This window comes from Serinus canaria, chromosome Z (genome assembly GCF_022539315.1).
Source record: "Serinus canaria isolate serCan28SL12 chromosome Z, serCan2020, whole genome shotgun sequence".
NCBI lineage: Eukaryota > Metazoa > Chordata > Aves > Passeriformes > Fringillidae > Serinus > Serinus canaria.
Window position 1 is genome coordinate 13,996,023 of NC_066343.1, and position 25,534 is coordinate 14,021,556.

At 39.0% G+C, this 25,534-nt stretch overlaps 2 protein-coding genes across 14 annotated transcripts in view; one reads left to right on the forward strand and one right to left on the reverse strand.

Moving 5' to 3' along the window:
* The window catches only part of PPIP5K2 (diphosphoinositol pentakisphosphate kinase 2), a 47,136-nt gene extending 34,726 nt beyond the window's left edge, over positions 1 to 12,410 (reverse strand). For 9 of the 12 annotated variants that reach the window (XR_007780427.1, XM_018922862.3, XM_018922861.3 and 6 more), the window contains exons 1-5: positions 12,263 to 12,410; positions 3,199 to 3,561; positions 1,473 to 1,668; positions 1,050 to 1,140; positions 6 to 91 (exon numbers count right to left, since the gene is read on the reverse strand). Coding sequence is in view for 11 of the 12 variants with exons in the window: in XM_018922862.3 (XP_018778407.2) it covers positions 6 to 91; positions 1,050 to 1,140; positions 1,473 to 1,668; positions 3,199 to 3,342 (517 nt within the window). In the remaining variant the exon portion in view is untranslated. Of the gene's footprint in view, positions 1 to 5; positions 92 to 1,049; positions 1,141 to 1,472; positions 1,669 to 3,198; positions 3,562 to 8,685; positions 8,705 to 12,262 lie in introns of those variants that run through there. The other 3 variants (XM_050986795.1, XM_050986798.1, XM_050986799.1) reach the window with 3 other exon arrangements.
* GIN1 (gypsy retrotransposon integrase 1) lies at positions 12,313 to 23,774 on the forward strand. 2 transcript variants are annotated; one of them, XM_030237119.2, is made up of 9 exons: positions 12,313 to 12,451; positions 14,485 to 14,529; positions 15,878 to 16,023; positions 16,922 to 17,115; positions 18,172 to 18,477; positions 19,176 to 19,364; positions 19,460 to 19,627; positions 19,983 to 20,271; positions 21,967 to 23,774. In XM_030237119.2, the coding sequence occupies exons 3-9, from the start codon at positions 15,885 to 15,887 to the stop codon at positions 22,194 to 22,196; spliced, it is 1,515 nt and encodes a 504-aa protein (XP_030092979.1). In that variant the 5' UTR covers positions 12,313 to 12,451; positions 14,485 to 14,529; positions 15,878 to 15,884; the 3' UTR covers positions 22,197 to 23,774. The 2 variants fall into 2 exon arrangements, with proteins under 2 accessions (XP_030092979.1, XP_050842767.1); XM_050986810.1 differs by lacking the exon at positions 14,485 to 14,529 and having other exon boundaries at positions 12,340 to 12,451.
* Positions 23,775 to 25,534: the final 1,760 nt, after the last annotated feature.

Here is a 25,534-nt window from a genome sequence, read left to right on the forward strand (position 1 = left end):
CTTACCTTGGGGATTGTTTGGATCACGGTTCAGAACTGCATAGCGAGGAAGTAAAATTCCTTCAGCTTTAAGAATACCATAGACTTCTCTTCTAGAAGAAAAGAACATATAAAAATGAGCCAGCAAATCCTTCAAATATTTGCATTTTACAATCTATGAGTAAAGGAGAAGAAAAATAAACACAATTTATTTTTCAAATCACATAGGTCAAGGTTACATATATAATACTCTATTTATTAATATAATGCTTTAAAGGTCACTGACACAGCTGGACAGTGATCTCTTCAACATCAATAAAATGCACTTTGCAATGCCAGTCCTCTTCTATCTGGCAGTGCAACAGACATTTGCACAAAACAATTGTCGTATTAAAAGAGATTTTCAACTGTTCAACTTTATACAGAACAGTAACCGAGGCACTTGAAATAGCAAGTCTGCTCACTGTTCAGAAGGTTTCGGTGTTCATGTATTTTGCTTACTGTTGTTTCATTAATGTTTGCTATGCATGACCTCAGTTCCAAAAGAAAATTTGTTTTCAATAACCACATGACCTTTGAGTACAACAACTTCTGTTAAGTATCATCTTTACAGAAAAAAAAGACTATAAATCACATTGTAGAACTGTATAATTCTACAATTATCTGAGCTTGTACAGCTGCTATACATACCTCCTATATGTATTTTAAGAGTTTAAACTTTTTTATTTGCTAAGCTCTACAAAAACGCACCAGCAAATTTCTAACTCAGTAAATCATCAGATACATCAATGGAAAAACAGCAAAAGAAAAAAACACACCTGAAAAAACATTCTAGAAAACTATGCATACATTAATAAAGTGTAACATTCACTGTAATTTTATTTAAACTTCTGTACAATCCATGAAATCACGGGATGATTTGAATTAGAAGAGATGTTAAAAATCATCTAATTCCAAACCCTCCACTATGGGCAGGGACAATACACTGGAACTGTTGCTACGCAATAACAACAAATTTTTATAGTCTCTGACAAAAATGGCTTGCTTTAAAAGGTGACTAGTGTAATTTACCTGTCTTGTATGTGATACTGCATATTCAAGTCATTGATTATGAACGGATTCCTGAGTTTAGCATAAGCTACTGCTTTGTCCAGTGGAAACCCTAAAATGTTTATTAAGAAAAACAAATTAAAATTATAAGAACATTACCAGTAAATAGTTTGAACCTTTACATTATATCACTATTTCCACTGGCTTCAAGCTTATTTACCAGTGGGACAGCTATTCTTGTCTTGTGTCAGACAAGACTTTCTCAAGCAATGTAAACAGTATAGTTTAAAAAACTTGCAATTTAGAAGTCAGTTGTATTATAGTAAAGAAGACAAAAGATCACTTCCTAGGAAAATCCAATCAAACTGCAAAACAAAAAACATAAAAGGACTTTTAAAGAGCTTAAATAATTTAGATGTCACAAGTATTTATGGTATTATTTACCTTTAGAGTGGAAAGAAATGAGACAATCACACAAAGGCCAATTTTCTACTGGCTCGTTCAAAATAACATCCTCTTCAAATATCACCACAGTTATATACTTAAACATGGAGAGGCGTTCAAGAATTTCTTTCATTGGTTTGGACTTTGATTTTTTAGCCATTGAACAAATCCCAACTGCAATTTGTCTTTCTGGTGGCTGGAAAGGAGGCAGGGGGAAGGGAAAAGTAATTTTTATGTGCTCTCAAAACACAACAGGCTTTTAGCAGCACAATACTAGAGCAGGTATTTTCTCTTAAAATTCACATGCTACCATTAATTTTGTTTTTAATCAGGTAAATTTCTAGCAGACAACAAAATGTGTCTTAACAGCATATCACACTAAATCCTCGCAAAAAATGACTCAAGAGTGAAACTGTTTAACAGCTCTATATTACTTTTTTGGAGTATTGTTACCAGGAACAAACAGACATGATCAAAGGCTCAGTCAAGAGTGTCAGATCTGAATAAAATCATACTTATGACTCACTCTGAAATTAACTAGTAATTAATTTTTCAATTACGTCATTTTTAATGTCTAATTAACAGTCACAAGGCCTCTCATCACTTAATATTACAAGTGAATTATGAAAAGAAAAATTAGAAAACAAGAAACTACTTTTCCAGATTTCTGAACTATTTAGTGTATAAACAGTTTCACCTTTTTTGCATACTCTATATTTACTTTCATGTTAAAACTTTCAATAATGCTTTTCTGTCAGTGATATTTCTAAAGGCAACGACCAACCTACTCTGCTCTATAAAGGAAACAAACAAAAAATCCACAGAGCAACCCTTAAATTCAACTAATTGCTTTTTAAAAACCTAGCCAGCTCCCTTGCCAAAATAGGTTCCCTGAATTGAGCTACCTGAGCTGCCAATTCTGCATTGCCACTGTGCATTTCCAAGTTACTTTTAATCATGGGAAGAGCTTTAGTAATGCTATCTTGCATTAAACCTTTTAGACAAATTCACAATTAGTGAAAATTTAATCTATTCCAGAAAATGCAATCTTGCAAAAAGATAAACAACAAAGAGTTTAAAAAAAAGGCATGATGACTCATGCATAATACCATTAAGAGTTTGTCTTAAGCAAGCTAAAAATTGGTGAGCACAGTGCTCAAAATACAATTCAGAACACTTTATTGATATACTAAACTAAGTTATAACTAAGATGAACTTAGTATGCGCTTTCAATATACCAAGACAAGGAAAGAAAAAAAAAAAATCAAAAGTTAACTCTGAAGCAATTGACACAAAAGAAAAATTCCCAATAATTTTTTTTGCTTCCAACTATCCAAATAAATAAAACAGAGGCTTAATGCCATCATTAAATTCATTCCCAGAATCCAAACCAAGTCTCCAAATCATGCACATCAACCTCAGTTGCCCTGAAACTCTCTAAAATTAAGCACGTCTACTTCACAGTTCAAGGTATACTTAATTTTCTGGTATTCTTCTTTTCCAAACAGTACTGACACATCATTATCTGAATATGAACAATTTCTCAATTTAGAACACCATTTCAGTACTAGATTTATGTGAGCTAATGCCATTTTTGAAAAATAATTAAATACTGAAAAATATTTTGAAAAAATATTTTTTATATATCATTTTTGAAAAACCTTTGGAAATCAAAAATAATGCTTTAGAACAAAGAATAGTAAACAAGTGCTCCTACAGTACTTACAGAGTCATACTCTTCCTCCTCTTCCTCCCCATGGTCATAGAAGTGTTCATAATCCGTAGATCTGGCTGAATCCAATAATCCTTCTCCATCTTCTCCACCCACAAAGAATCTGGGAGGATCATTCTCTGTCGCATTAACAGACATGGTTACAAGAGCTAAAGAACTCTATGTAAAAATTGCAGGCACTCTGGCGGCTGAGATCCTGGGCATGTTTCCTACTGACACGGGAACACCAAAGTCCCCTGCTCTTTGACGTTCTTGTGCACTGCTGCCTCTGTGATTGTGCTGTTTACCAGGCACTGTTTAACTCGTTATCGTCTGCCCATTACTGATCAGAGTTGCTGCTCCAAGAAACCCACAGTGCTAGACCAAAAAAAAAAAAAAAAGAAAATAAAGACACACTTGATAAAGAGATCTAAAATAAACTCTTTTTACTTAGAAAAAGTGTTTGGACAATTATGTACTTCTGAGCAAAGCATCAGAAATAAAACAGTGTGCACCACACACAGTCTACATTTTTAGATGTATGTTTAGGGCATGGGGAACAGTTTCAAAATTACTATCAAACTACTGATGCATAAATTTTAGAAATAGAAAATATAACTTATAGAAGCAAAAGCTAGCCAATGCATTTTTTTTCCTAAATTTAGAGGGCTTAAATGGAGAGTATATATATTTTACAAGAAATATACAACAAAAATATTCTCCAATATTTAACTGACTATCCATGGCATTGGCTGTTTTTCCCAAAGAAATGTTAGGATCAAATGACAATTGCAAACAGACTACTGTCTGTTTGCTACTGTCTGTGCTAGTGAAAATACAAAGCCACCATTGGGACTATTAAATAAACCCCTAGTCTTAAAACTCAAGCGAATCTTTTCTATGAAAACAGAATGTGACAGCTTGCAACAAAGTGTTACCTTATTTTCACTGTGAAAAATTAAAAATTACAGAGATGGACATTAGCACTGCCTGCTTTCAAAAGGACTTCTAACCACTAATGTAGCAGTGAAGTGAACACATATTATACCTTTTAACTTGTCATGTGAAAAGAAAATATTGGCAAAATAACTTGTATACAGAAAAAGACCTACAGATTAGGCATCTGTTATTTTAACAAGGTAACTAATGCTCTGAGATGTATATGGCTTTATAAGATTATTTATAATGTGTCACTACTACTTACAAATTAGTAAGCAGTTCCTTTACAAGCAGTTTAGAAGATCATCTGATCCAACAGGTTAGGTTATTCACTTGTACAGCATTATGCAAGGGCCATTCAACAGTGATGGCCTCAGCAGAACTGAATTTGTTTTTGAGTATCAGTGAAAATTACTTTGGCTGTCCTATGAACAAAGTGAAGCAACAGTAAATTCCCACTACAGTGGTCAACCATGAACGGGGATGAGAAGCAAATAAAAAGTTACACAGAAAGAATCTGTCCTAATTCAGAGGCTAGGTGTGGGTGAACAATGCTGTCTTAGTTTTGGAGACAAGTTTTGGGAAAAAATGCCCTGGAATGAGCATTTTCTCAAAAGAGAAAAAGCCCTTCAATAACTCCTCTGTCTTCTGCCAATGAGAGAAATTGATAGCAGCAAGTGGAAGTGAAAAAACCTCAAAAGACCTGCTTATTAATAACAACAACAACAAAGAACCAAAATAAAAACAAACAAACAAAAAGGCATTGGGGTGCCCTAAGGCATAGAAAAAGATTGAATAAATGCTAGATACGAACTCCCAGAAACCTACCCTCCACAGACCCAGACACCCACCAATAGCTTACAAAAAAGATCTCAGAAAAATGCCCAGGGAAAAAATATACAGAGGCTGATCACAAGCCCCAGAATAAAATGGCAGTTGGTCTCTTTTGTCTCTGGGAAGGGGAAGAGGAGATCACATAGCAGCCCAAAGCAGAGCAGATGGGAAAGCTGTTGAATTTCTGGAATGGGTCTCCTCCTTGCAGCAGCCAAAGTTGGTGGATTTTAATGTCCTTTCTCATTTTGGTTCAGTTCCTCTGAGCTCTCAGGTTCAGGGTGGTCCTGCTGGATCCCCAAACAGGCCAAAAGGAAAAACAAGCCAAGCCAAAAACAGTACAAGAGAACAAAAACCAATAAGCTGCTGAGAGGATTCCTTGTACAGCTTCCCAGCTACAGGAAGGGAAGTTCCGGGAAGGGAAGGGAAGTTCCGGGAAGGGGAAGGTTCTTGCTTCAAGTTTGCAAAAAAACCTAAAAACCTAATCCAACAAAAGAACAATCAGAAAAGCAATGTCCCTGGTCCACACTGTCCAGAACACACTGGAGAGAGAGACTGAACAGAGCCCATGCCCAGTGCTCCCAGGTTCTGTTCCTGCCCCCTGGTTCATCTTAAAGATACTGCAGACATTTCTGGGCATAAAGCAGATGATCAAGGAATAAAGTGTCATCATAAAATCACCCCAAGACAAATATAAAAGCTTCAGACCCAGAAGTTGAAACTGAGCTCTGAGCATAAGGAACCTGGGCTCATGGAAGAGGATTAAAAAGATTTATTTCTTAAATGCATTTGCTATGTATCTGTTATTCTCCAATTCTGCTAACGAAAAATTACTTTCCCTTAGAATGTGGAACTGTAGCTGTTCACCTTTCAGACAATAAGAACGAGAAGAATTTCAAACCCCTAATTCATCTGACCTTCACAAGAGTTAGAAATTGGGTGTTCAGGTAAATTAATCCTATTTATGACATGGTAAAGAAAGAGAGCTTTCCAAATCCTATTTCCAAATCCTATTTCTAGCAAGCTTCAGAAAGGCAGAGGTTATTGTCAACATGTGGTGGCAACTGGCAGCTAACACAGAATTTTATAAAGGTATTAAACAAAAAAGACATCCCCCAAAAACCACTGATGAAGCCAAAAAATGAAATTCCTCTTGTATCACCTTCCATCTGACTACCCAAAATCTCTAGATTGGTAACCAGGTCCTTAACAGCTTTCTAAAACTTAGGAAAAAGAACAATGACTTGAAACAAGTCAGTTGAAGGTCTTAAGATTTTTAGGCCTTCTTTTCCCTACCTCTTCCTGTAGTACACTTTATGAGAGCAGCAGAAGTTATGAAGTTTGTGCACAATTGGTGACTGGTTATTTCATGGGGATATCTGACACTAACCAAGTCTTTCTAGCCCAAAAGGATTACTTTCCAAAGCAAGTGAAACTGATACAAACAGACTGAAGGGAAAGAGCAACATACTTGTCTACAAAAATGCCACCTGAAACACTTCCCCAATACTTCTATCTGAAAACTCATTGTTCTGCCACCTTCCTCATTCAAAAATATGGAGACTGTTGGTTTTATGAGTGGAAAGTACATTGCAGTAGGGCCTCATGTGCAGAAAACAAACTTTGAACAGCCACTTAGTTCACTTGGAATGAACAGATTATTTTCTCCAAGATTAACGTTGTTCACCCATTTGAAGGCAAATGAATAACTAGATTGCCACTCCATGCTACTGTCACTATGCCCCCCAGAGTTTTCATGCTGTTTGTAAAAGTAACACTGAAGACTATGGATCAGAAAAGGATACTGACATTTTTCAGGCTTATAAACTATTGCATGAACTCACTGAATTGCATAAAAACTGGCAAACTGATGGTTGCCCATTTAGCTCCATGAGAGCAGATACTGTAAGCTACTGTCGTTACCATACATTTGTGTCAGGATATATTTAATAAATTATCTATTTTTTAAAATTCATGCTTTTGGAGATGGGAATTAAAATTCTCCCCCCCCCCCATATTCCACAATAAAAATTGAGATATCCCCTTCTTTCTTGTATTTGAAAAAAATGCACCAAGAAAAGGGACAAGCAAAGAGAACTACTAAGTGACTGCAACTACAGTGAACAATTTACACAAGTCTTCGTCTCCCAAACACCATCTACAGTTATCTGACATCAAAAATGCAGTAAGATCATGCTTGACTTAACACATGGTTCTCTAGTTGTATGCCAAGAAGAAATAATGAATTGCAAAGCAAGAAGATGGAGCTGTCTTCCTGTTTCAAAAATCCTATTAGTGCTGACCGAAGAAGCTTCAAGTACATAGTGCCCTATGCAGAATTCCACCTTGCTGCCCCTTGAGCATGTTAGAGTTTTCCCAGCAACATTTTTCTGTATTAAGAAGTGAGCAGCAGCAGTAATATAAGGGACAGAGATACTTCATGTGAGATCTTCATTAGCCTCATTAGACAGTGAATGTTAGCCATGAACAACTGCACTGTAAGCAAGACAAAACCCAAAGCTTTGTGATGGAACATACACTGACCTATTTCCAAAGAGATAGCATCAATAACATCCAGACAACCATCTTCCACTGTGCTGTGACATCTCCAGGTAAAATTAACTACACTATGTTCTGTTTAAATCTCACCTCTTACACAAGACTTCTCTTTCAAAGCTTATAGATTTAAAAATGTTCAATTTTTTGAGAAATGTACTGGTGCTCTTAAAAAGACTTTCAACCAAATGTGTGGCCTGTCTGCAACATGATTTGTCTTGGCCAAAAGCACAAAAAAACCCCAAAAAATAAAATCCCAAAAAGGGATAAAAATCAGAGATTTTGACAGCCTGAGCCCTGCATTCCAAGTTCTGTGTTTACTCCAGTAGTGCTCTACACATTTTTCTTCTAATGGAACATCTCTCAATTTCCATAAGAATATGCTTGTCAAAGGAATTCTTTGACCCCAAAGTCATCCAGAAAGGACATATAGGAAGTGCTTCAGGCACTTAGAGATTCCCCGACAGCCCACTGTAAAGCAGTCTATGCCCCTGTATGCCCACAGAGGTCCACAGTGGAGCACAGATCCACCTGCAGCCCATAGGGAACCCCACACTGGAGGTAGTGAATGTACCCTGAAAGAAGATGTAGCCCACAGAGAGTCTGTGCAACTTGCAGGAGCTGTGGCCCATGGAGCAGACACATGGACAGGAACGCTATTTCAGGATGGAGCCCTCTTTTACTTCTGGGATCATATTAAGTGCTCTTCTTTATGGATTAATAAATTAATATATTAGAAAAGTAATGTAAAAAATGTGTCATTGTATATTAAAGCATCATCAAATGGTTTTGGTTTGAAGGGTCCCCAAGACCACCTGGTTCCAAACCCCTACCATGGGCAGGGAACATTCCACTAGACCAAATTGCTCCAAGCTTGATCCAACCCGGCCTTGAAGATATCCAGGGATGGGGCATCCACTTCTCTGGATAAACTGTGCCGGTACCTCACGACTCCCTCAGCAAAGAATTTCTGAATATTTAATCTAAATCTCTCATTCCTTATCCCGAAAGTCATTTCCCCAGGTCCTATCACTACAGACCTTTGTAAATAGCCACTCTCCAGTTTTCTTGTAGTCAGTCTTCCTTTACTTACTGGAAGGTGCTCATAGAAGGCCACTAAATTTGTCAAATTTGCCTTAGTGAAGTCACATTGGCTGTCATCCACTACCTTCTTACCTTCCAAAAGCCCCAAGAGGATCTTCTCCATGATTCTGCTTAGTAAGCACCTGGTGGCCAATGAATGTGTTTTCTGGGGAAAAAAAAAACTATGCACTATTCCTCATACTCCATCTTAGCCAGTAATGTGGATAAAAACATCTACATGTGTTGTGGTGTGGGTTCAGTTTCCATTTGTATTGTTTTCCCCGTTGGTGTTGTTCTCCCCACCTTATAATGCTCTCCCCATTTTACATCCCTAAGCCTATGTTGATGGTTCAGCCCTGGTTTCCCCCTCTCCCTGAGCTGGTTCCCTCCTGTTCTGGGAAACGTGCCAAGCCCTTGTCTCCACACCCGTTCCCTTAGCAACTACCCCACTTGTTACATTTTCCCCTGCTCCAGAGCCCTGTCCAACTCCCGGGGCCCTGCCCATTTCTCCAGAAACTTCTCCCTTCCTCAGAAGGTGATTGGGCAGGTGCTCCGAGCCCCTCCCTAGCTCTTATATCATTGGTTCTCGCCCGTATCAGTTATGTCTGATTCCCCTCCTCAGTTTCCCCCACTGGTTCTTGTACCTATGTTCCACCCCCTTTATATACTGCTGTTACTTTTTGTTCTCTGCCTTTTCCTGCCTGGATCCCCTGGAAACAATAAATCTCTGGACTGCACCAGGCGAGTTAAGACCCTCTTTTCTCTTAAGCTTCTCCGCTTTTGCCGCTCCTCTAGACATTGCTGCCCTGTCGAAGGCGCTGCCTGACACTCTGGCGAATTAAGGCAGTGCCCCCCACTGCTAGCTGCTGCTGTGCTCCCAGCTAGCCGGTGCCACCTCCCCCCCGCTCTCAGGGAAGTAGAGTGCACTCGACGCAGCAGCGCAGCATACATGTATACATGTAGATGTTTTTAGCCACACTTTTCAGCTTGATGGTTAGGACACACTTCTCATTAACAAAAAACAAGGAGAAAACCTCAGATACAGGAGAGAACAGAGATAGTTTTTTGTCCTGTTCCATTCAACTGTTCAAACCATTAGGCTATTATAATCCTTTCACTATCTTTCTTCACCACTAAGTGGATTTTTGTGTTTTGTTTGTTTGTTGTGCTTGTTTGTTTGTTTTTTAAGGTAGCCTCTGGATTGCTTTTTACAGGAGGGAGTCAGTATTGTTATTCAGTATTTCTAAGCAGGTACTTAGTCTGCCAAATCTTACCAATGAGACACTTTCAAACACCCACTCTCAAGCATCAGCAATCTAGAAATACCCACCTTACTGGCATTTCCCACTGGAAACAACTCTGCTCAGGAGTACCTAACATTTCTCAAAACTCTCTGCAGCTAGGCTAGCTAATAAGCTTCAGTTGCTTAAGACTTTTTCTAGGGACCCTTATTATTTTCCAAGAGTAATGGATGTTTGTACCAAAAAAATATTTGTACCAAAAATCAATATTCAGTCTGATCCTCTGTATCACAGTATCTTAGTGAGAGAAAACTGAGAAGAGCCATGTAAGCCAGGAGTCTGTTGAGAGGCCAGTTTTGCAGCAAGGAAATACATGCCTTCTACGTTGTTTAAAAAGTAAGATTTCTAATCTTAAAACACAACTGTTCCAGTTTTTGAACTACTTGGCCGATTTTCCCATGTCTACCTTTTCTCCCAGTAATTATACAGTTAGTTAGGCAAAGTATTTTCAGTAATTATGAATCACCAAACCTAAAGTGAAATAACTTTTTCATGGGTCTTTTCATGACCAAGTTCTTTGCTTGCAGAACTTATTTTTCCCTAGCAAAAGAAGAGTAGAAGAGTAACTTTTTCCCAGCAGAAGAGTAACTTTTCAGCACAAGTAAAACTCTGAGTTTTATCTTCAAATATTGCAGTATCACAGGCATATTTCAACTCTCTTCTTGAAACTGCAAAATAATTACTATCCCATAACAGAAATGTTAAAACAGCCTTAGAAGTCCAGAAAAACCCATCTAGTAAATCATCTAGTAAATATCATTCTCTTATCTTCCACGCAGAATGGCAGTGTTATCTTAAACAGGGCAAACTACACAAACTGGTATCTGCCATTTGTTTTAAGTGTCTCCTGCATAGCCACAGAATAGATAACCTTCACATTCATTAACTTCCAAGTTCCTTTCTAAATCATGCTCTGTCAAACATATCACAGAAAGTCATTTATATTTGAGACAAGTTTGAATATTTCAGGAAGGCTGGCTTCCAAAATTTTAAAAATCCTATTCACAGATGTCAAAACAGCTTCTCCAGATTCTCACAAAGAACTTTAATTCAACTTTGTAGAGATGAGAGGTTTTGCAAAAAAATGTACCCAAGTTCATTTGGCTCAGCCTCTGGAGGCTTGATCTGTTCTAATTACAACTGCCAGAAGGGTGAAACTTTCTTCCATAGAAAGAATGACAACCAAGACAAGCCAATAAGTATAAAAATTCGAATTTCTCACATATTCAACCATAGGAGGCATATTACACCACCATATACCACAAAAAAGTTTTACATAGAAAGAATAGTTTTCTTACTGATTGAATCAAACCCTGTTCACCAAGACAAAGTTGGATTCAATAAGAATTTTGATACTCCAAGGAAAAAAACAGCCTTGGTTTGTTACTTTGAGTACAAAGATGATACAGAAGGGATGCAGAAAAGTTGGAAAGATACAAGCTAAACAGAGCAGAGGGAAGCAGCGCTTAAAAAGACCGATACAACAATACAGAAACAATATTACAAAAAGATGTATTAAAAAAAAAAAAAAAAAAGTACACCAGTAGCAGAAGTAGCTTGTATAAGAAAGAAAACTACTGATTTCCTTGTGGCTATGACACAGATATCCCCCAGTCTTCCTGCTCGTGACTAACTACAGGGAAACAATCGAAGTGCCAAACCCCCAGCATTTTCAAACTTAAGCAATACTCTATAAAGTTCCGTTCTGGAAAACACCAGGAAAACAAAGATAAATGTAACACAGCACATACAGTCTTTACATCTCCCTTTTCTCCGCTCCTGACATGTAATCAATTCTCACCTTCCGGGCTTCTGCTTCCCACCCCCCCAACCCTTTCCATTTTGATTACAGACAGCCATCTCCCTTGCTCCAACAGAGTGCTCCAAATGCAGAGCACCAAGAGGTGTTCTATCACTTCCCTTCCCATCCCCATTTAGGCACACACCACCTTCCACCCCGTGGTCATCTGTACCAAAACGCTTCACCTAACACTGACAGCACCGCACACTGCAACCTCACACATCCGGTGTGAGGCACAGCCGCTGCTTCAGCGAAGCCCTGTTCGAGAGCAGAACGACCCAGAGGCATAGCGCTGACCGCACACACGGGCCGTGCCCGCCGAAGCAGCCTTGGGCGTGCCCGAGGAACAGGCGGGGGAGCCCGCGGGGCTCTGCCCACCGCACACTCCCGTGCGAGGCCGCCGCCCGCCGGACCGCCTGCGCTGCCCGCCCACTGCGACACCCCTTCTCACGGGAACTACCGCTCGCCTCAACCACCGCGCTGCCTACATGCGTCTCGGTCGGGCCGAGAATGGGAAGGAAGGAAAGGCGGGAAAGGCAGGAAAAAAAGAAGGGAACGGCCGCCTCACCTGCCCGCGGCAGCCCCGCAGTCCCCACAGGAGGCGGCAGCACCACTGCCCCGCCCCCTCCTCTCCCTCCCGCCACTTCCGGGGGCGCCACAAAAGTCTCGGGGCGCCGCTGGGGCCGTGGCTGTGGTTGGTCTGGCCAGGAAGCTGTGGTCCCCGCGACGGGCCTTGCCGGTACCTCTGCCGGAGCAGGTGTGTCCCCGCGGCAAGGCGGATGTTCACGGGTGTGCCCGCCGAGCCGAGAGGGTGGCGGGGGGCGGTGGCGGGAAGCAAAAAGTTCGCGTTGGCGTCGCTTCGTGCATGCGCGGGGTGAGAGGCCCAGGGGACGATCACTCGCGAGCGCTGCTCCCGGCATGCCCTGCGCGGTCGCGATGCACGCTGGGATGTGTAGTGCTGTGGGCTGGAGGGATGCGGAGGCGTCTTCCCGAGAGGAATACGTGGAATTCTGGATGGCAGCTGACGCTACCGCGGGCGGCAAGACGCCGACTTCGCGTGCCTGTCCACTCAGGCTCATAGGCGCACTCCCCAGCCCTCTGTCGCACTTTGCAAAACCAGGGAGGAATGTAGGCGAGTCTGTCAGTTTGATTTACACATTTTGGGAAGCACCTGGGTTAGAAAAGCCGTGTTTTGAAGCTGGGTACTGGTGACAGCCTGTAAGGGAACAGGAGGGGGACTTCTTACACGAACATGTACTGATAAGACAAAGGGGAATGCATTCAAAGAAAGAGAACATGTTTAGACCGGATATTTGGAAAACAGTCTTTACTGTTGAGTGAGGATGGTGAGGCACTAGAACAGGTTGCCCAGAAAAGCTCTGTCTGTCCCATTCCTGGAAGTGTTCGAACCCACGTGGGCTTGGGGATCTAAGGAATCTCATCTAGTGGAAGGTGTCCCTGAACCTGGCAGCAGTTTGGAAGTTGATGATCTTTTAAAGTCCATGCCAACCCAAACCATTCTGTGACTGTGATTCAGGGCTCCACAGACGATTTCTGTTTCTTGTAGGAACAGCAGTCAGAATTAGGGGAATTGGTCAAAAGTTGGACTAAAAGAATAGGTTTGCAGTTGGGATTGTGTTTGTCTGTAGGAGAAAATGGGCATTAAAAGATGAAATGGCTTAGTTTTAGCAGGTGCGACTATTTTGGCTAAGCCATTAAAGCTAAAAGACCACTGGTTATAAGGAAGTTTCATTTTCTTTGCTAAAATACTTTCTAGACTATACTTTTTGAGCTTCTAAGGTACTAAAAAATGGATAGCTGATTTTATGTCTTTGATTTTTAGACTACCGGATGCATTATAAGTATTGAGATATAGCATATGATTTATCTGAATAAATAAGAAAACCAGAAGATTTTATAAATTGTTCTTTTCAGGGCTGTTTTATTTGGCACTTTTTAGGAGTAGGCCAAACAAAGCAAATTAGGTAGTGGGGGAAAAGATTAGTAGGGGCATAAGAAATTAAATATTCAGGGAGGAAGCTCATATTAGGCAGCAATCCAGCAGACTTAAGTACTTAATGGTTTGCTGGATCAGGGTCCTATTTAATTAATGTATGTGGGTGCTACATAGTGCATTCTTTCTTCATTGGCTTACCTAAGTTCTTCAAAATGCTTATAACAGAAACTGTCATTGCAGAAATGTGGATAGCATGTCTGCTTAGCAGAAGTGTATGCTATGGTCCTGCTTAGAAGTATTTTGTTGCTGTGCAACTTCATTTTCTTAATTTTGGGATCCATGGAGAATATTCGCTGCTTCTTGCAAGTTTCAAAAGTACTGGAATAATAAAGATTGTTCTGTAAGATCTTTTCTTCCCTTGTGTGAAAGTCTGTGTCAAGGCAAAAGAATCCATCATCCCTTTGGTTAAGTGACAGTTCATACTGGGGTAGTTTTGACTTCAGGTAACTTAAGTGCAGGACTGGCCTTGAGGAAGCCCCTGAGTAAAACTCGAATGTGTGCCCCTTGCAGATGAGATGTTTTAATTGCCCTTCACCAATGTTCTTTTACTGTCAGAAATACTAGTTAATTGACTTCTTTTAAACAACAGAAACATTAATTTTCTTCATGGCCGCCTCACCTCCTTTTCTGCTGTTAGTTATCCAATTTACCAGCTCGGTGGGCTGATTTAGCATGTGCTGCCAGATATAGATTTATAGGAAACTGCAATGTCAGAAAGTCCTGTGTTCTGGCTCCTCTCCTTCCCTGTTCTGAAACACCATCTTTCTTCACAGGTGAGATCGTGGTGTTGAGAAGTACATCTGTGTTAGTTCTGTCAGGTATGAAAATTTTACTTTAAAACACTAATGCTGTATGACAAGAGACTTGGCTTGTTTTGAAAACCAGCTCTCGGTTGTATAAAATGAAGTATTCAGTGAGGCAAAAGCCTTGTCACATTTTGGATGGGAAATTCCTGTCATGCATTTGCCATTGCTAACAGCAGCGCTTAGCTCAGGGTGCTGGTTCCAAAAATGACATACAGCATTTTATTTTCTGGGAGGAAAGGATGAAATGAAAGGCATAATAACTCTTAAGAGGTCTTTACCTCCTTTCCACCACCAGCATAGGTCAGAATCTATAAATTGAAAAATAGACATCTTGTCCTACACATTTTGTTTTCAAATAGCATCACCACATGATGAGATGATGTGCATTCCAGAGTGACTGGATACTGTCACTTCCCCGTAATTGTAAGACACTTAGAACATATGGCAGACAAACTTTTTAGCAGGCTACATAATGTCACAGTCTGGCACTGGAACAGTGGCAGGATAAGAAATAAATTTACTTAATGCTGTGGATAACCAGTATTCACTGTGAAATTATGACATGGCTGACCCCAAGCTTGATCGTGCTCCTGGCAACGTTGATGAGAGCAGGATTAAACTGCTGCCTCATCTATGCTGCTGGAAAAGATTTGGAAAAAAAGCAAACCACTCAAATGATGTAGAGGCTGCATCAATAATCCTGTCTGTGAATACTTCAATTTTCATTATTACATAATTTTTTAATGCTATTTTTGCTAAATCCAAACAGGTTCTATATCAGGGGCCCATTTTACTAATGACATTATTGCTTATTAATGTTATCAGGGAAGTCAGCTTGTGTCAAGTAATGAATTGTTACCTCGCATGCAGAGGTAACATTGGTAACTGGTTTAGAAATTCAAATCTAATTGTCTGATTAATTAGTGAAAAAATAAATTTCCATTCAATTCTCTCTGGGAAGTTGGTTGTTTTCCTATTTCCTTATATAGATTTTTCTCAGCTAAGTTGGATCTTTGGACCATCTCAAGCACAACTGAATTTGAGAGGTATCCAAGAATGATAAGAACAATTTCTTTCTCTCTGATACCATTTCCTTTCCCTGTCCAATAAATGTAGTAGAAGCCTCCATTTTGTGGAAATTTTAATAGTTTGACAAAACCAGCTCTGCTTAGAACAAAATAAGTGTTTCAAGCAGTGCTCCTTGTTGTTAAAGTTGATGGTGTATGTGTATAGTGAATGGTGTAACCTCTTCTTAGAGGCTACATAGCCAGAATGCCTCTGAGCTACAAAGAAATCAATAAAAACTTGACAATGTGCTTCTCTGACAATTTATCTAATAAATTCTGTCCATTTTGTTCAGATTGGCAATGGTCCGTAGTGGAAAAAGTGGTGGGCTTCACTTGAAGCAGATTGCATACTACAAGCGAACAGGGGAATATCATCCCACAACATTATCAAGTGAAAGAAGTGGAATCAGGAGAGCTGCCAAAAAATTTCTTTTCAATGGTAAAAATTTTCTCTCAAATTATGCTAAAAATAAACATTAAGGTGAAGATTTGCTAATATGAAAAAAAAAAAGTGAGATCTTGCTCTGCAGCATTCTGTGATTTTTAATAAACATTCTCTATGAGACAAATGCTCTGCAAATTCCTGGTTAATATATAACAGGATGTTTGTAGAAATGGAATCTCAGTCTGCTTTAGTCCATTCCAGGACAGCTTTATTTATCTATATAAAAGCCAAACATCATTTTATATCTTTTTTATACTGTAGAAATATGTAGTCACTGCAATCCATAATTGAAAGGATTACAGAAAGGGAAACAGATCTGCAGCTAGAGACAAGGAATGCTCCATCCAGTGTGGGGGATGGCTGGGAGACGTACAAGGACAATTTTGCCATCGGTCACCTGAGAGCCTGCAGGCCCTTCCCAACTTTATTGCAGCCCTGGGAGAAATATGAGCCTCTATGAGCCATTGTAGTCGACTGTACAGTCTCAATCCCATCAAAACTGCCAGTCTTGTATAGAGAGAAGGCATGGAGGAGTTAAATCTTTGTCTGTCAGTGTCAGGTTGCTGGCAGCCACTCAACAGCTTCACAAACAACAGTTTCAACACTCCCAGGTTCCCTTTCCAACCCTAGTCTTGGTTTGTGTTTCAGTCAGATTTCCTGTTGGAATGCTGTTTGCATTCTGACTTGCACTTGTAACTCCTTGTGTCCAGATAAAAAACATGGCTGAAAGAATGGCTCTTTGGAGGACATAAGTGAAATGTTTGTAGACAAAAAGCTATGTTTACAAAAGTGAACTTATTGTAATACATTCTATTCTGAGTCATGCTCAGTAGTTTAGTAAACCAAACAGAAGACAAAGCACTTTCTTATAATTTCCTGGTACTTCTTTCAGAAAACAAGTTATTCTATGTTGGGAAAGACAGAAAGCAAATGCGCCTGGTAATTGTTTCAGATGAAGAGAAGAAAAAAGTCCTCGAGAAATGCCACAAAAATGCTGCTGGCACTCATCATGGTATATCAAGGACACTGACTTTAGTGGAGTCTAATTACTACTGGACCTCTGTAACAAATGATGTCAAGCAGTGGGTATGGCTTCATACTTTATGTAGTCTGTTACAAACGTTTGGTAATCCTATGAACTTTGGTACAGCAAGTGCCCAGCCTGTTTCACATGGAGGAAATGGAAGCTTGCAATTACACTGCAACTGGTCATCTTGGCAATGCATGGTGTTTCTTTTTACTCTTTTACTACTTTTTATTCTTTTACTACTGGCTTGCTCACCACTTTGGTGTGGTGGGGAGACATAATCTCTTTTGGTAGGCAGGGCACATCCAGTCCCTGAGAGAGATTTCTTGTGCAAGGACTCTCACATATCTTTGTTAGGATGCCATGTGGCATCACAAGGATGTGTGACCAGAGTAGCTGCTAGCAGATAAGAATATGAAAATGGTGTCTCTGCTTTATAATAAATTGTGTTCAGAAAATAGCCAAAGCTTGGGAAAGTTTCTTCTCCTCCACCCAAAGATACAGGCACAGGAACCCCTAGCAGAATTTGATTGTTCAGGAAACTATGTAAATAGTTTCAGGCCAAATAATTGTTGCTATTGGCTTGCTGCACCATGTTAATGCTTTGAGGTCACGTGCAATTGCTACAAGGCATGAAAATGAGTCTTTCCTTTCAATTTAGATTGGACAAAGGTTCTCTGTCCCATAGATTGAGTTGTTGTTGTGTATGGAAGATAATGTATACTTCCAGTGTTTTTCAGCCACAGCACACATAGATGAGCCAAAAGGGGAATTATTAGGACTTCCTTTCACTCCCAGTTGCTTCCTACTTCCTTAATTATTTACATATAGTAATGGATTTTAAAATTTGGAGTGTTGACATGAAAGAGCACAGTGCTTTCAGAATGGAGAATGAGTTATTTTACATGTCCCTTTCCTGTCTTTCAGTATTGTTTGGTTTTATGCTGTTTCTGAAAAATCTAAGGGTAAAAAGTTGTAAGAAAAGTGATAAATTTTTTTGCGTTGCCTGGTCTGACCTGATTTACAGAGAAATAGTGGAGATCTATGATTCTGATGGTTGTCATCACCTCGCCATCACTTTTCATTGATAACACCTTCCCTGGTGTCTTCTCTAGGTGCATGCTTGCCAGCATTGCCAGGTGGCAAAGAACATAGCCACCAGAGTACCCAAAATACACCCTATCAAAGCAGAGGACCCATGGACAGCAGTCACTATAGAACTAATGGGACCTTTCAATGTTACCAACAGAAGTCACAAATACATCATAATTATGACAGATTTGTTTACAAGATGGACTGTTATCTTACCACTCCATGACACTTCGGCAGCTGAAATTGCTAAGGCAATCATAAATGTGTTTTTCTTATATGGGCCACCTGAAAAGATGCCTATTGATCAGGGGAAGGAGCTTGTTTATCAGGTAATTATTTACATGGATAGTTAATCACTTTTTGTTGTTGTTTTTTCCCTCAAGAAAAACACATTTTCTCTTATATTAGATTAGAACTTTAGAATTTTTTTTCAGAAAGACTTTAGTATATTTTTTCTTTACTTGAAAAAGTAAAGACATCTGCACAATACAAAAAATGTCAACCAATAATTTGCAATTGTAATGCTACACAATGTTTCCTAAGACTTTATTCTTTGTAAAAAGAGCACAGTAAAATTATTTCCTGGCAGTCATAGTTCAGGTTTTGTCATTCACTTGAATTGGCATAAATTTGTACACTGCATTCTGATGTATGTCTTTCATCCATTTTGCCCAGTATAGCAATAGCTAAGGGTATTTTTGAAGTTGGCTTATAGTGATTATGAATGACTTACCACACTTTGTTCCTCAAAGAGATTATGAAGTCATCAGATTGTGACATGGAGGTAATGGCAGATTGATTTAAGTGGCAAAAATGTGGTTTGGAACCATCAATTACTGGCTCCTAAGTCCTACTTAATGCTTTAGCTCTCATTCACAGTCCTGGTGTGTTCTGTGCCAATATGTATGCAAGATTTTTCCCAGTCACCATCATATCAACCAAAGGGGTGGAAATCTGAGGTTTTTTACTTGAAATGGGATACAAAACAGGAGAAATGTTCACTAATTGTTTTCTTCTTATTTTGAAGATAAATGAAGAACTGTTTGCACTCTTTGGAATGAAGCAAATTGTATTGTCTTATCCTCAGACACATGATGTAAATGAAAGAATGTCCAAGACAATTAAAACTTTCCTTAATAAATATTGCATAGACCAGCCAAATGATTGGGATGAACATTTATCTGCTATAGCCTATGCTTTCAATTTGACAAATTTGGTATGTAAAGTTTCTTCTTCTTTTGACTGAAGTCCTCCAAACTGTTGGCAAAGCTGAATGCTAAATTTCCTTGCTTTTGCTGCCCATATAAACAGGAGCCAGATCAAAACACCCCATATTTCCAAATGTTCAACCGTAACCCACGTGTTGTTGAGCCCATGAATACATGTGTGGAAGGAGAATACAGTAGTTTTGCCAAAATATTTGAAGCAACTAAAAAACAAAGTCAAGCACTGGAAGAAGACAAAACCTCAGATTGCCAGGTAAATGTTGTGTATTTGAATTTTACTAGTAAGAAGATTGAAGATAAAGATGAAAATGTCTGAGATATAAAGTATAACTAACCTTTTAAGATAATGGTGGCGGGGAGTTGAGTGGTGCTTTTTAATTTGTTTTCCTACTCCTGTGATCCTTTAATTTCAGTGTAGAAAACTCTTGCCTATGGTGTAGTAATTTATGAAGATAAAAGCAATTTTTTCATCACTTGTCAGTCCTACATAATTACAAACTACACACATCTAAAACCACTCAATGTCATGCTTAACCCCTGTTAACCAATGCTACAAAATTGCATGATTACTTAAAAAAAAAAAGTAATTCACATTTATCTTTCTGTAGGCAGATAAAAAAACTTCAGATGAACAAAAAATCAGAACCAAAATCACAGTCAAAAGGAAGTCAAAACAATTAAATACCCTTCAACTTAAAGTTGGTCATGAAGTCCTCAGGCAAAGAAAAAACTGGTGGAAAGATGGTCGTTTCCAGTCAGAATGGATTGGTCCTTGTATCATAGATTACATCACAGAAAATGGCTGTGCAATATTAAGAGATTCCACAGGATCCAGGCTGAAAAGACCCATCAAGATGTCTCACCTCAAGCCATATATAAGAGGGTCCAGTGAAAAAGGTGTATAAAATTGGTTTTAAGTTGGTATTTTTATATATGTAAAAAGAGTTGGGTTTTTTGTTTTTTGTTTTTTAACTTTTCTGTTGTGGTGTTAGGTTATTAGAATGAAAAAGTATCATTCAGTAACCAGTGGGAGTTATATTAGCACACACAATACTGTAATAGCTAAGTAAGGAGAATAGCAAATGTGAGAGACATCAAACTGTGCAGAGCATGGAACAGAGCTCATGAATAATGTTCAAAGTCTTTTTAAAGATAGCCTCTATTAAAGTTGCTTCTAATCACTGGCTTGGATCTATTTGTGCTGGCTGACAGAAGTGTAAGAACATGCTAGAAGTATAAGCAGGCTGACCTGTATTCAAGGAGCATTTTCTGACTCCATTTTGGTGTAGGCAAGAGGCACATTGATTTTGCCTATGCAATGGAAACTTTTTTTTTAACAACATTGGAGTGTCTTCTAAAGCCTTAAACTATAAAGACTACATCAGGGAACTGATTTTGGAATAGTTTATTTTAAAGTTAATAGTTTATTTTATTTTTTCTATATTAAGGAAGTCAGCGTTTCTCTTACAAGAGCAAATAGAATTGTCATGCTCTGTGGTAGGATGGCTAGAAATTTCCAGAGATTTGGATAACCTGCTTCTGCTCTTGGTCTTACATATTCAGCATGCCCTTTTGCAAATCAAACAGTGGCAGCTGTTTCTTTTCTGCTCATGCCCTCTTTGAGTCATCAGAGGCATTTTCAAAAAAATTAAATACTTGGTATACAGAAGACTTCTGTTACAGAACAAGCTGCTTTGTCCTTCAGAGTTCTTGAAAAGCAGAACAATTCCCACACTATTGGCACACGTGGTCAAATTTTGGTTCTTGTAAATAGATAAACTACATTGAGATGGTAATTTCTTCCATCATCTCTTAAAGCTGAGAGATTTGCAAAGCTGAAACTAATTCTGGAATTTCATGTAACAAGCTGAAATATTTATGTCAGTCATCAATTACAGATTTTGTAACTAGGATATTGATTTCATGTCATGAGGCCTCTACTTTTTTTTGGTTGATCACTCTGTGCCTTCTGGTTCCTTATTAAATTGCTGATGCATGAGGAGGAAGTCACATGCATATCAATCATGTAGATAATGAACAGCTATTACAATAACTTTTGGTAAATTGTGTCACTGTATAAAAAGCTGAAAGTAGTGGTCTTTGTGATATAGGATTTTCAGGAAGTGACAATCTTGGCAGGGATAGATTTTGGGGTTTTTTAGTTTGGGTTTTTGTTTTGTTTTTTTTTTACTTACCTACTTTACTTAATTTTTGAACTTTTTATGGTTTAAGGAAGCCTGTTGTGTGTTGAACCAAGATTTCCCAGTGAGAGCATGAAGAAACCCTGTTTATTCATGTGCATGCACAAAATGAAAGAATCTACGTGTCCATTTATTCAAGCTAGTAGTTGTATTAAAGCATCAGTTCAGTAGGTGACTAAGACAGACATCAAGCTAATCATTGACTTAGCTAAGAAAAGCTCTAAATGTGGATCATCCCAGGGAATATTTTGTGGATGTAACGAGATGCCAAACATCTGATCCTCAGTGAATTTGGGAAATTCACATAATCAGTTTACTGTCACTCAAATATTCTTGTCCTCTTTTGGAAACTGCTTAGAGATCTGAACTAATGGCTACTTTCCTTTTACAGGCAACCATTACGTTCTACAGGGTGCAGTAGTTTTTGACCATGACTATTTTGGCTTATCTGAAAGATCTAATAATTCAAGACAAGTAGACTCTGATGCTGAAAAAGAAATAAATGCTTACAAAAGGGATATCATGTCTGCTGTGCAGATTCCACCTGCAGCCTGCAAAAACCAAGAATCAGCAGATGGTAAACATAAATCTGAGCTGAGAGAAGATCATTCATTGCATTGACCCAAACACTGCAAAGCCAAAGCAGTGGCCATCACCTTGTTGGACCCTTCAGACAAAGACAGAGGATACTTAAGCATGGTCTTCTATCACATTTCATTGCCAAGCAGTTTGGATCTACTGTGGCAAACTGAAAAAAAAGTTTAATAGCTCCAACATCCTTAGCCCACTTTATTCCTTTATGAATCCAGGAGTACTTCAGGTATCTAGTTTGTCTGGGTGTTAAGAAAAAGCACTAGTAAAAGCACATATTCTGATCATGCATTTAAATTCCAGATTTTGTTGGTAGAATGGCAATGTGGCCATGCCTTACTGTTATCTTCTCAGGACACAAGGAATAATTTCACTGTAATGACCTTTTCCATTCAATCCTTGGATGACATATTCCTTGGATGACATATTCCTGTGAGATTAATTAAACCTAAGCAAGTTGGTGTAAATCTTTCCTCCACTACAGAGAAGCTCATGCCTTCCTTTTCCAGTTATATAACAGTTTTCTATTCATTTTGAGATGCTGCATCATCTGACTTGTACAACTTTTAATTTCTAATCTATTTCATTTAAAATCTCACAAAACAATAAAACTGCCAAAATCAAAAACGTGTAGTGTTCTATGCATGAAACAATGAGGGCTTCAGTTGTTCCCTGCTTATCAAAAGTCTACTAGTGTAGGCAGGTTTAATATTTCAGGCACGTGAAAAAATTTTAAGAGCACTTAATACTTAATATTAATACGTGCTTTTTCCACAAACATCTGGTTTCTCCATTACACTTATCTCTCCACTGAGCCTGTGCATGTTGAGAGATTTTCTGTGGACAGTGGGCTATAAAAGGTGAAGCAGTGGTATTAACTTTTTCTCTGATTTCCTTGAGGAAGTTGTTACTGGTCTGGACTTCCTGCTGAGAAGACTGTTTATCGAAGTCAGCAGCACAGGAATATTTTTATGTGGAAAACTGATGAGTGGAAGTAAATATTTGTTGTTGTTTTGGTTTTTTTGGTTTGTTTTTGGTTTTTTTTGGGGGGTTGGTTTTTTGTTTGTTTTTTTGGTGGGGTTTTTTTGTTTGGTTTGGTTTGGTTTTTGGTTTTGTTTTTTTTTTTTTTTTTGTAGGGAATTGACATGAAGAAAACTTGCAGAAAATTGAATTGAGGAATTCAGCAACTTATGGATGATGCTGTGGAAGATTTGCATATGTTGTTCTCTGAATTTTTGTGATCCCTCTCATTTCTGCTCCTGAATGTCACGTGACTTTAACACAAGTGGGGCAAAGTACTATTTATTAGGAGTTTTCTGTTATTTTTAGAGAATTAGATGTGGTCATCAAGGCTGATTAGGTATCTGCATGTACAGTACAGTATGTCTTTAATATCATAGGATGCATCTGTGTGAGAAAAGAGATCAGCACCATGACAGAATCCTATCTCAAACTTCAAATGAAAAATAATTAATACTCAAACTGTTTTGTGTCTTCTGAAATGCAGTCCTACAGATACAGTTTTTCTCCACCAAGACTTCAGAAAGAGTCTTTCTGAGTACATTGTGTGTATGCACACATGGAATAAATATTTATTTTTATATATCATCCTTTTGAAGAAAATATTACTGTCAGGGGTAAAACTGGAGAGTAAGGCATTGTTTGTAAGACTTGGAGAGCAAGGCATTGTTTGTAAGACTCATTCCTCCTTTAGTAGCTGCAAAATAGAAGCCTCTCTTATTTTTTTCTTACTTCAAGTGATCAGTTCCTGAATTGTGCACGCTACTTCTGCAGTAGCCCTGGGGTAACCCAAGTGCTCTAGAGTTGTTACAGCTACACTGAAAAGAAAAAAAATGCTGCAGTTAGAGAGTAATGGGGAACACACCGAAACAGTTAACGTGCTGTGTACATTTAACATATTGCTGATTGCTCAGGCTTCCTGGAACTTTTGATCTACTGTATGAACAAGCATTTCAGTGCGCTGGTGACTTACCAGCGCACTGAAATGTGGCCTCCTGGGGATGGGGGACATTCACTGAAATAAAATACAGGGTTTTCAAACTATTGACATGAAGAACATGGTAGGAAAATGGAAAAGAAACTGTTTGGCCAAAACTGACACAAGGAAGCAAGATTCAGCACTGTCTTCAAGAAATGGATACTGTACTCTTCTGCCCCTATTAGAAGACCTGCCAGCTTGCTGTTTATATCTTGGTAACAAAACTATCTGGAAATTTTGAATGAAAAGCAGCACACCAAAAGCTTTAGTTTGAAGAAGAAGGCTCTTCCAGAGAGAAGTAACCAGACAGTAAACTGAATTTTAAAGCATTTGATTCTGGAGCAGTTAATCTTGAGAGATGCATTCCCATGTCAGTTCTCCTTGCAGCTTGTATGTAGATGAAGGGATCTGCAGCAACCTTGCTGCACTGGTAGAAGAAGCAGATGTGACAGTAAACAATTACTGTTGTAGGAAATACAGCATGTCCCCACTACCAGGCAGTGCTGCTCTGTTACAGACTGCTATAGTGCAGTAATGAGCAGATCACTTGGATACAAGTTTCTATAATTCTGTTTTACCACATACTACTTTTTACTCACATGTGTGGGCCCTTTCTTGGGTGACTGAGAAGCATTTCAAAACTTCACAGCAGAACTGGAGCATTCAGAGCTGCAGCTGGTGGCAAGAATTGGTGCCTTGAATATGTAAAGTGATATCCGAGTAAGTGGGTAAAAAGGGAATAAATCAGACTTCATTAATTCAGTACCTAAAATTAGTTGATTATTCTTGGTAATTGATGCCTTTAATTTCCTTATGCCTCACTTCCCCCTTCTCTACAGAGTGAGTAACACCGTATCAGGTTCCAGACAAACTCATTACACTTCATAAAGCTGGCAGACATAGTGATAAAAGCCCCAGTAGAAAAGCCCTTAATTAAGAAAATGAGTTCTGTTAAACAGAGCGTTTCAGTGCTATGCAGTAAATAATACCTGTTTCCCCACTAGATTGATTCTGAATCTTTACCTAGTCAGAAAGATCATCCACTCTATGACTCCCATAGAATAAAGACCAAGAAGAAGGAAAGCAGAGCTCATAGACATGCTGTCACACCGGCAAACAATTTTTTTAGTCTTAGCTTTCGTGTGTTCGTCTCCAGCGAGAGACGTTCCGGATTTGTGTTGGAGGGTTGGTCGCACGGTGGCAGCCTGGATCCGCGGGAGCCACCGCCCACGGGGAGCGCAGGGCTCGCAGGAACTGCTGCCCGCCCTGCCCTTCCGAGACTTCTTTCCGAAACAACGTTCGCAGCAGAATTTTCGGTAATTTTCGTATCGAAACGTCGATAATTACGGGAGCATGAATACATTTCTGA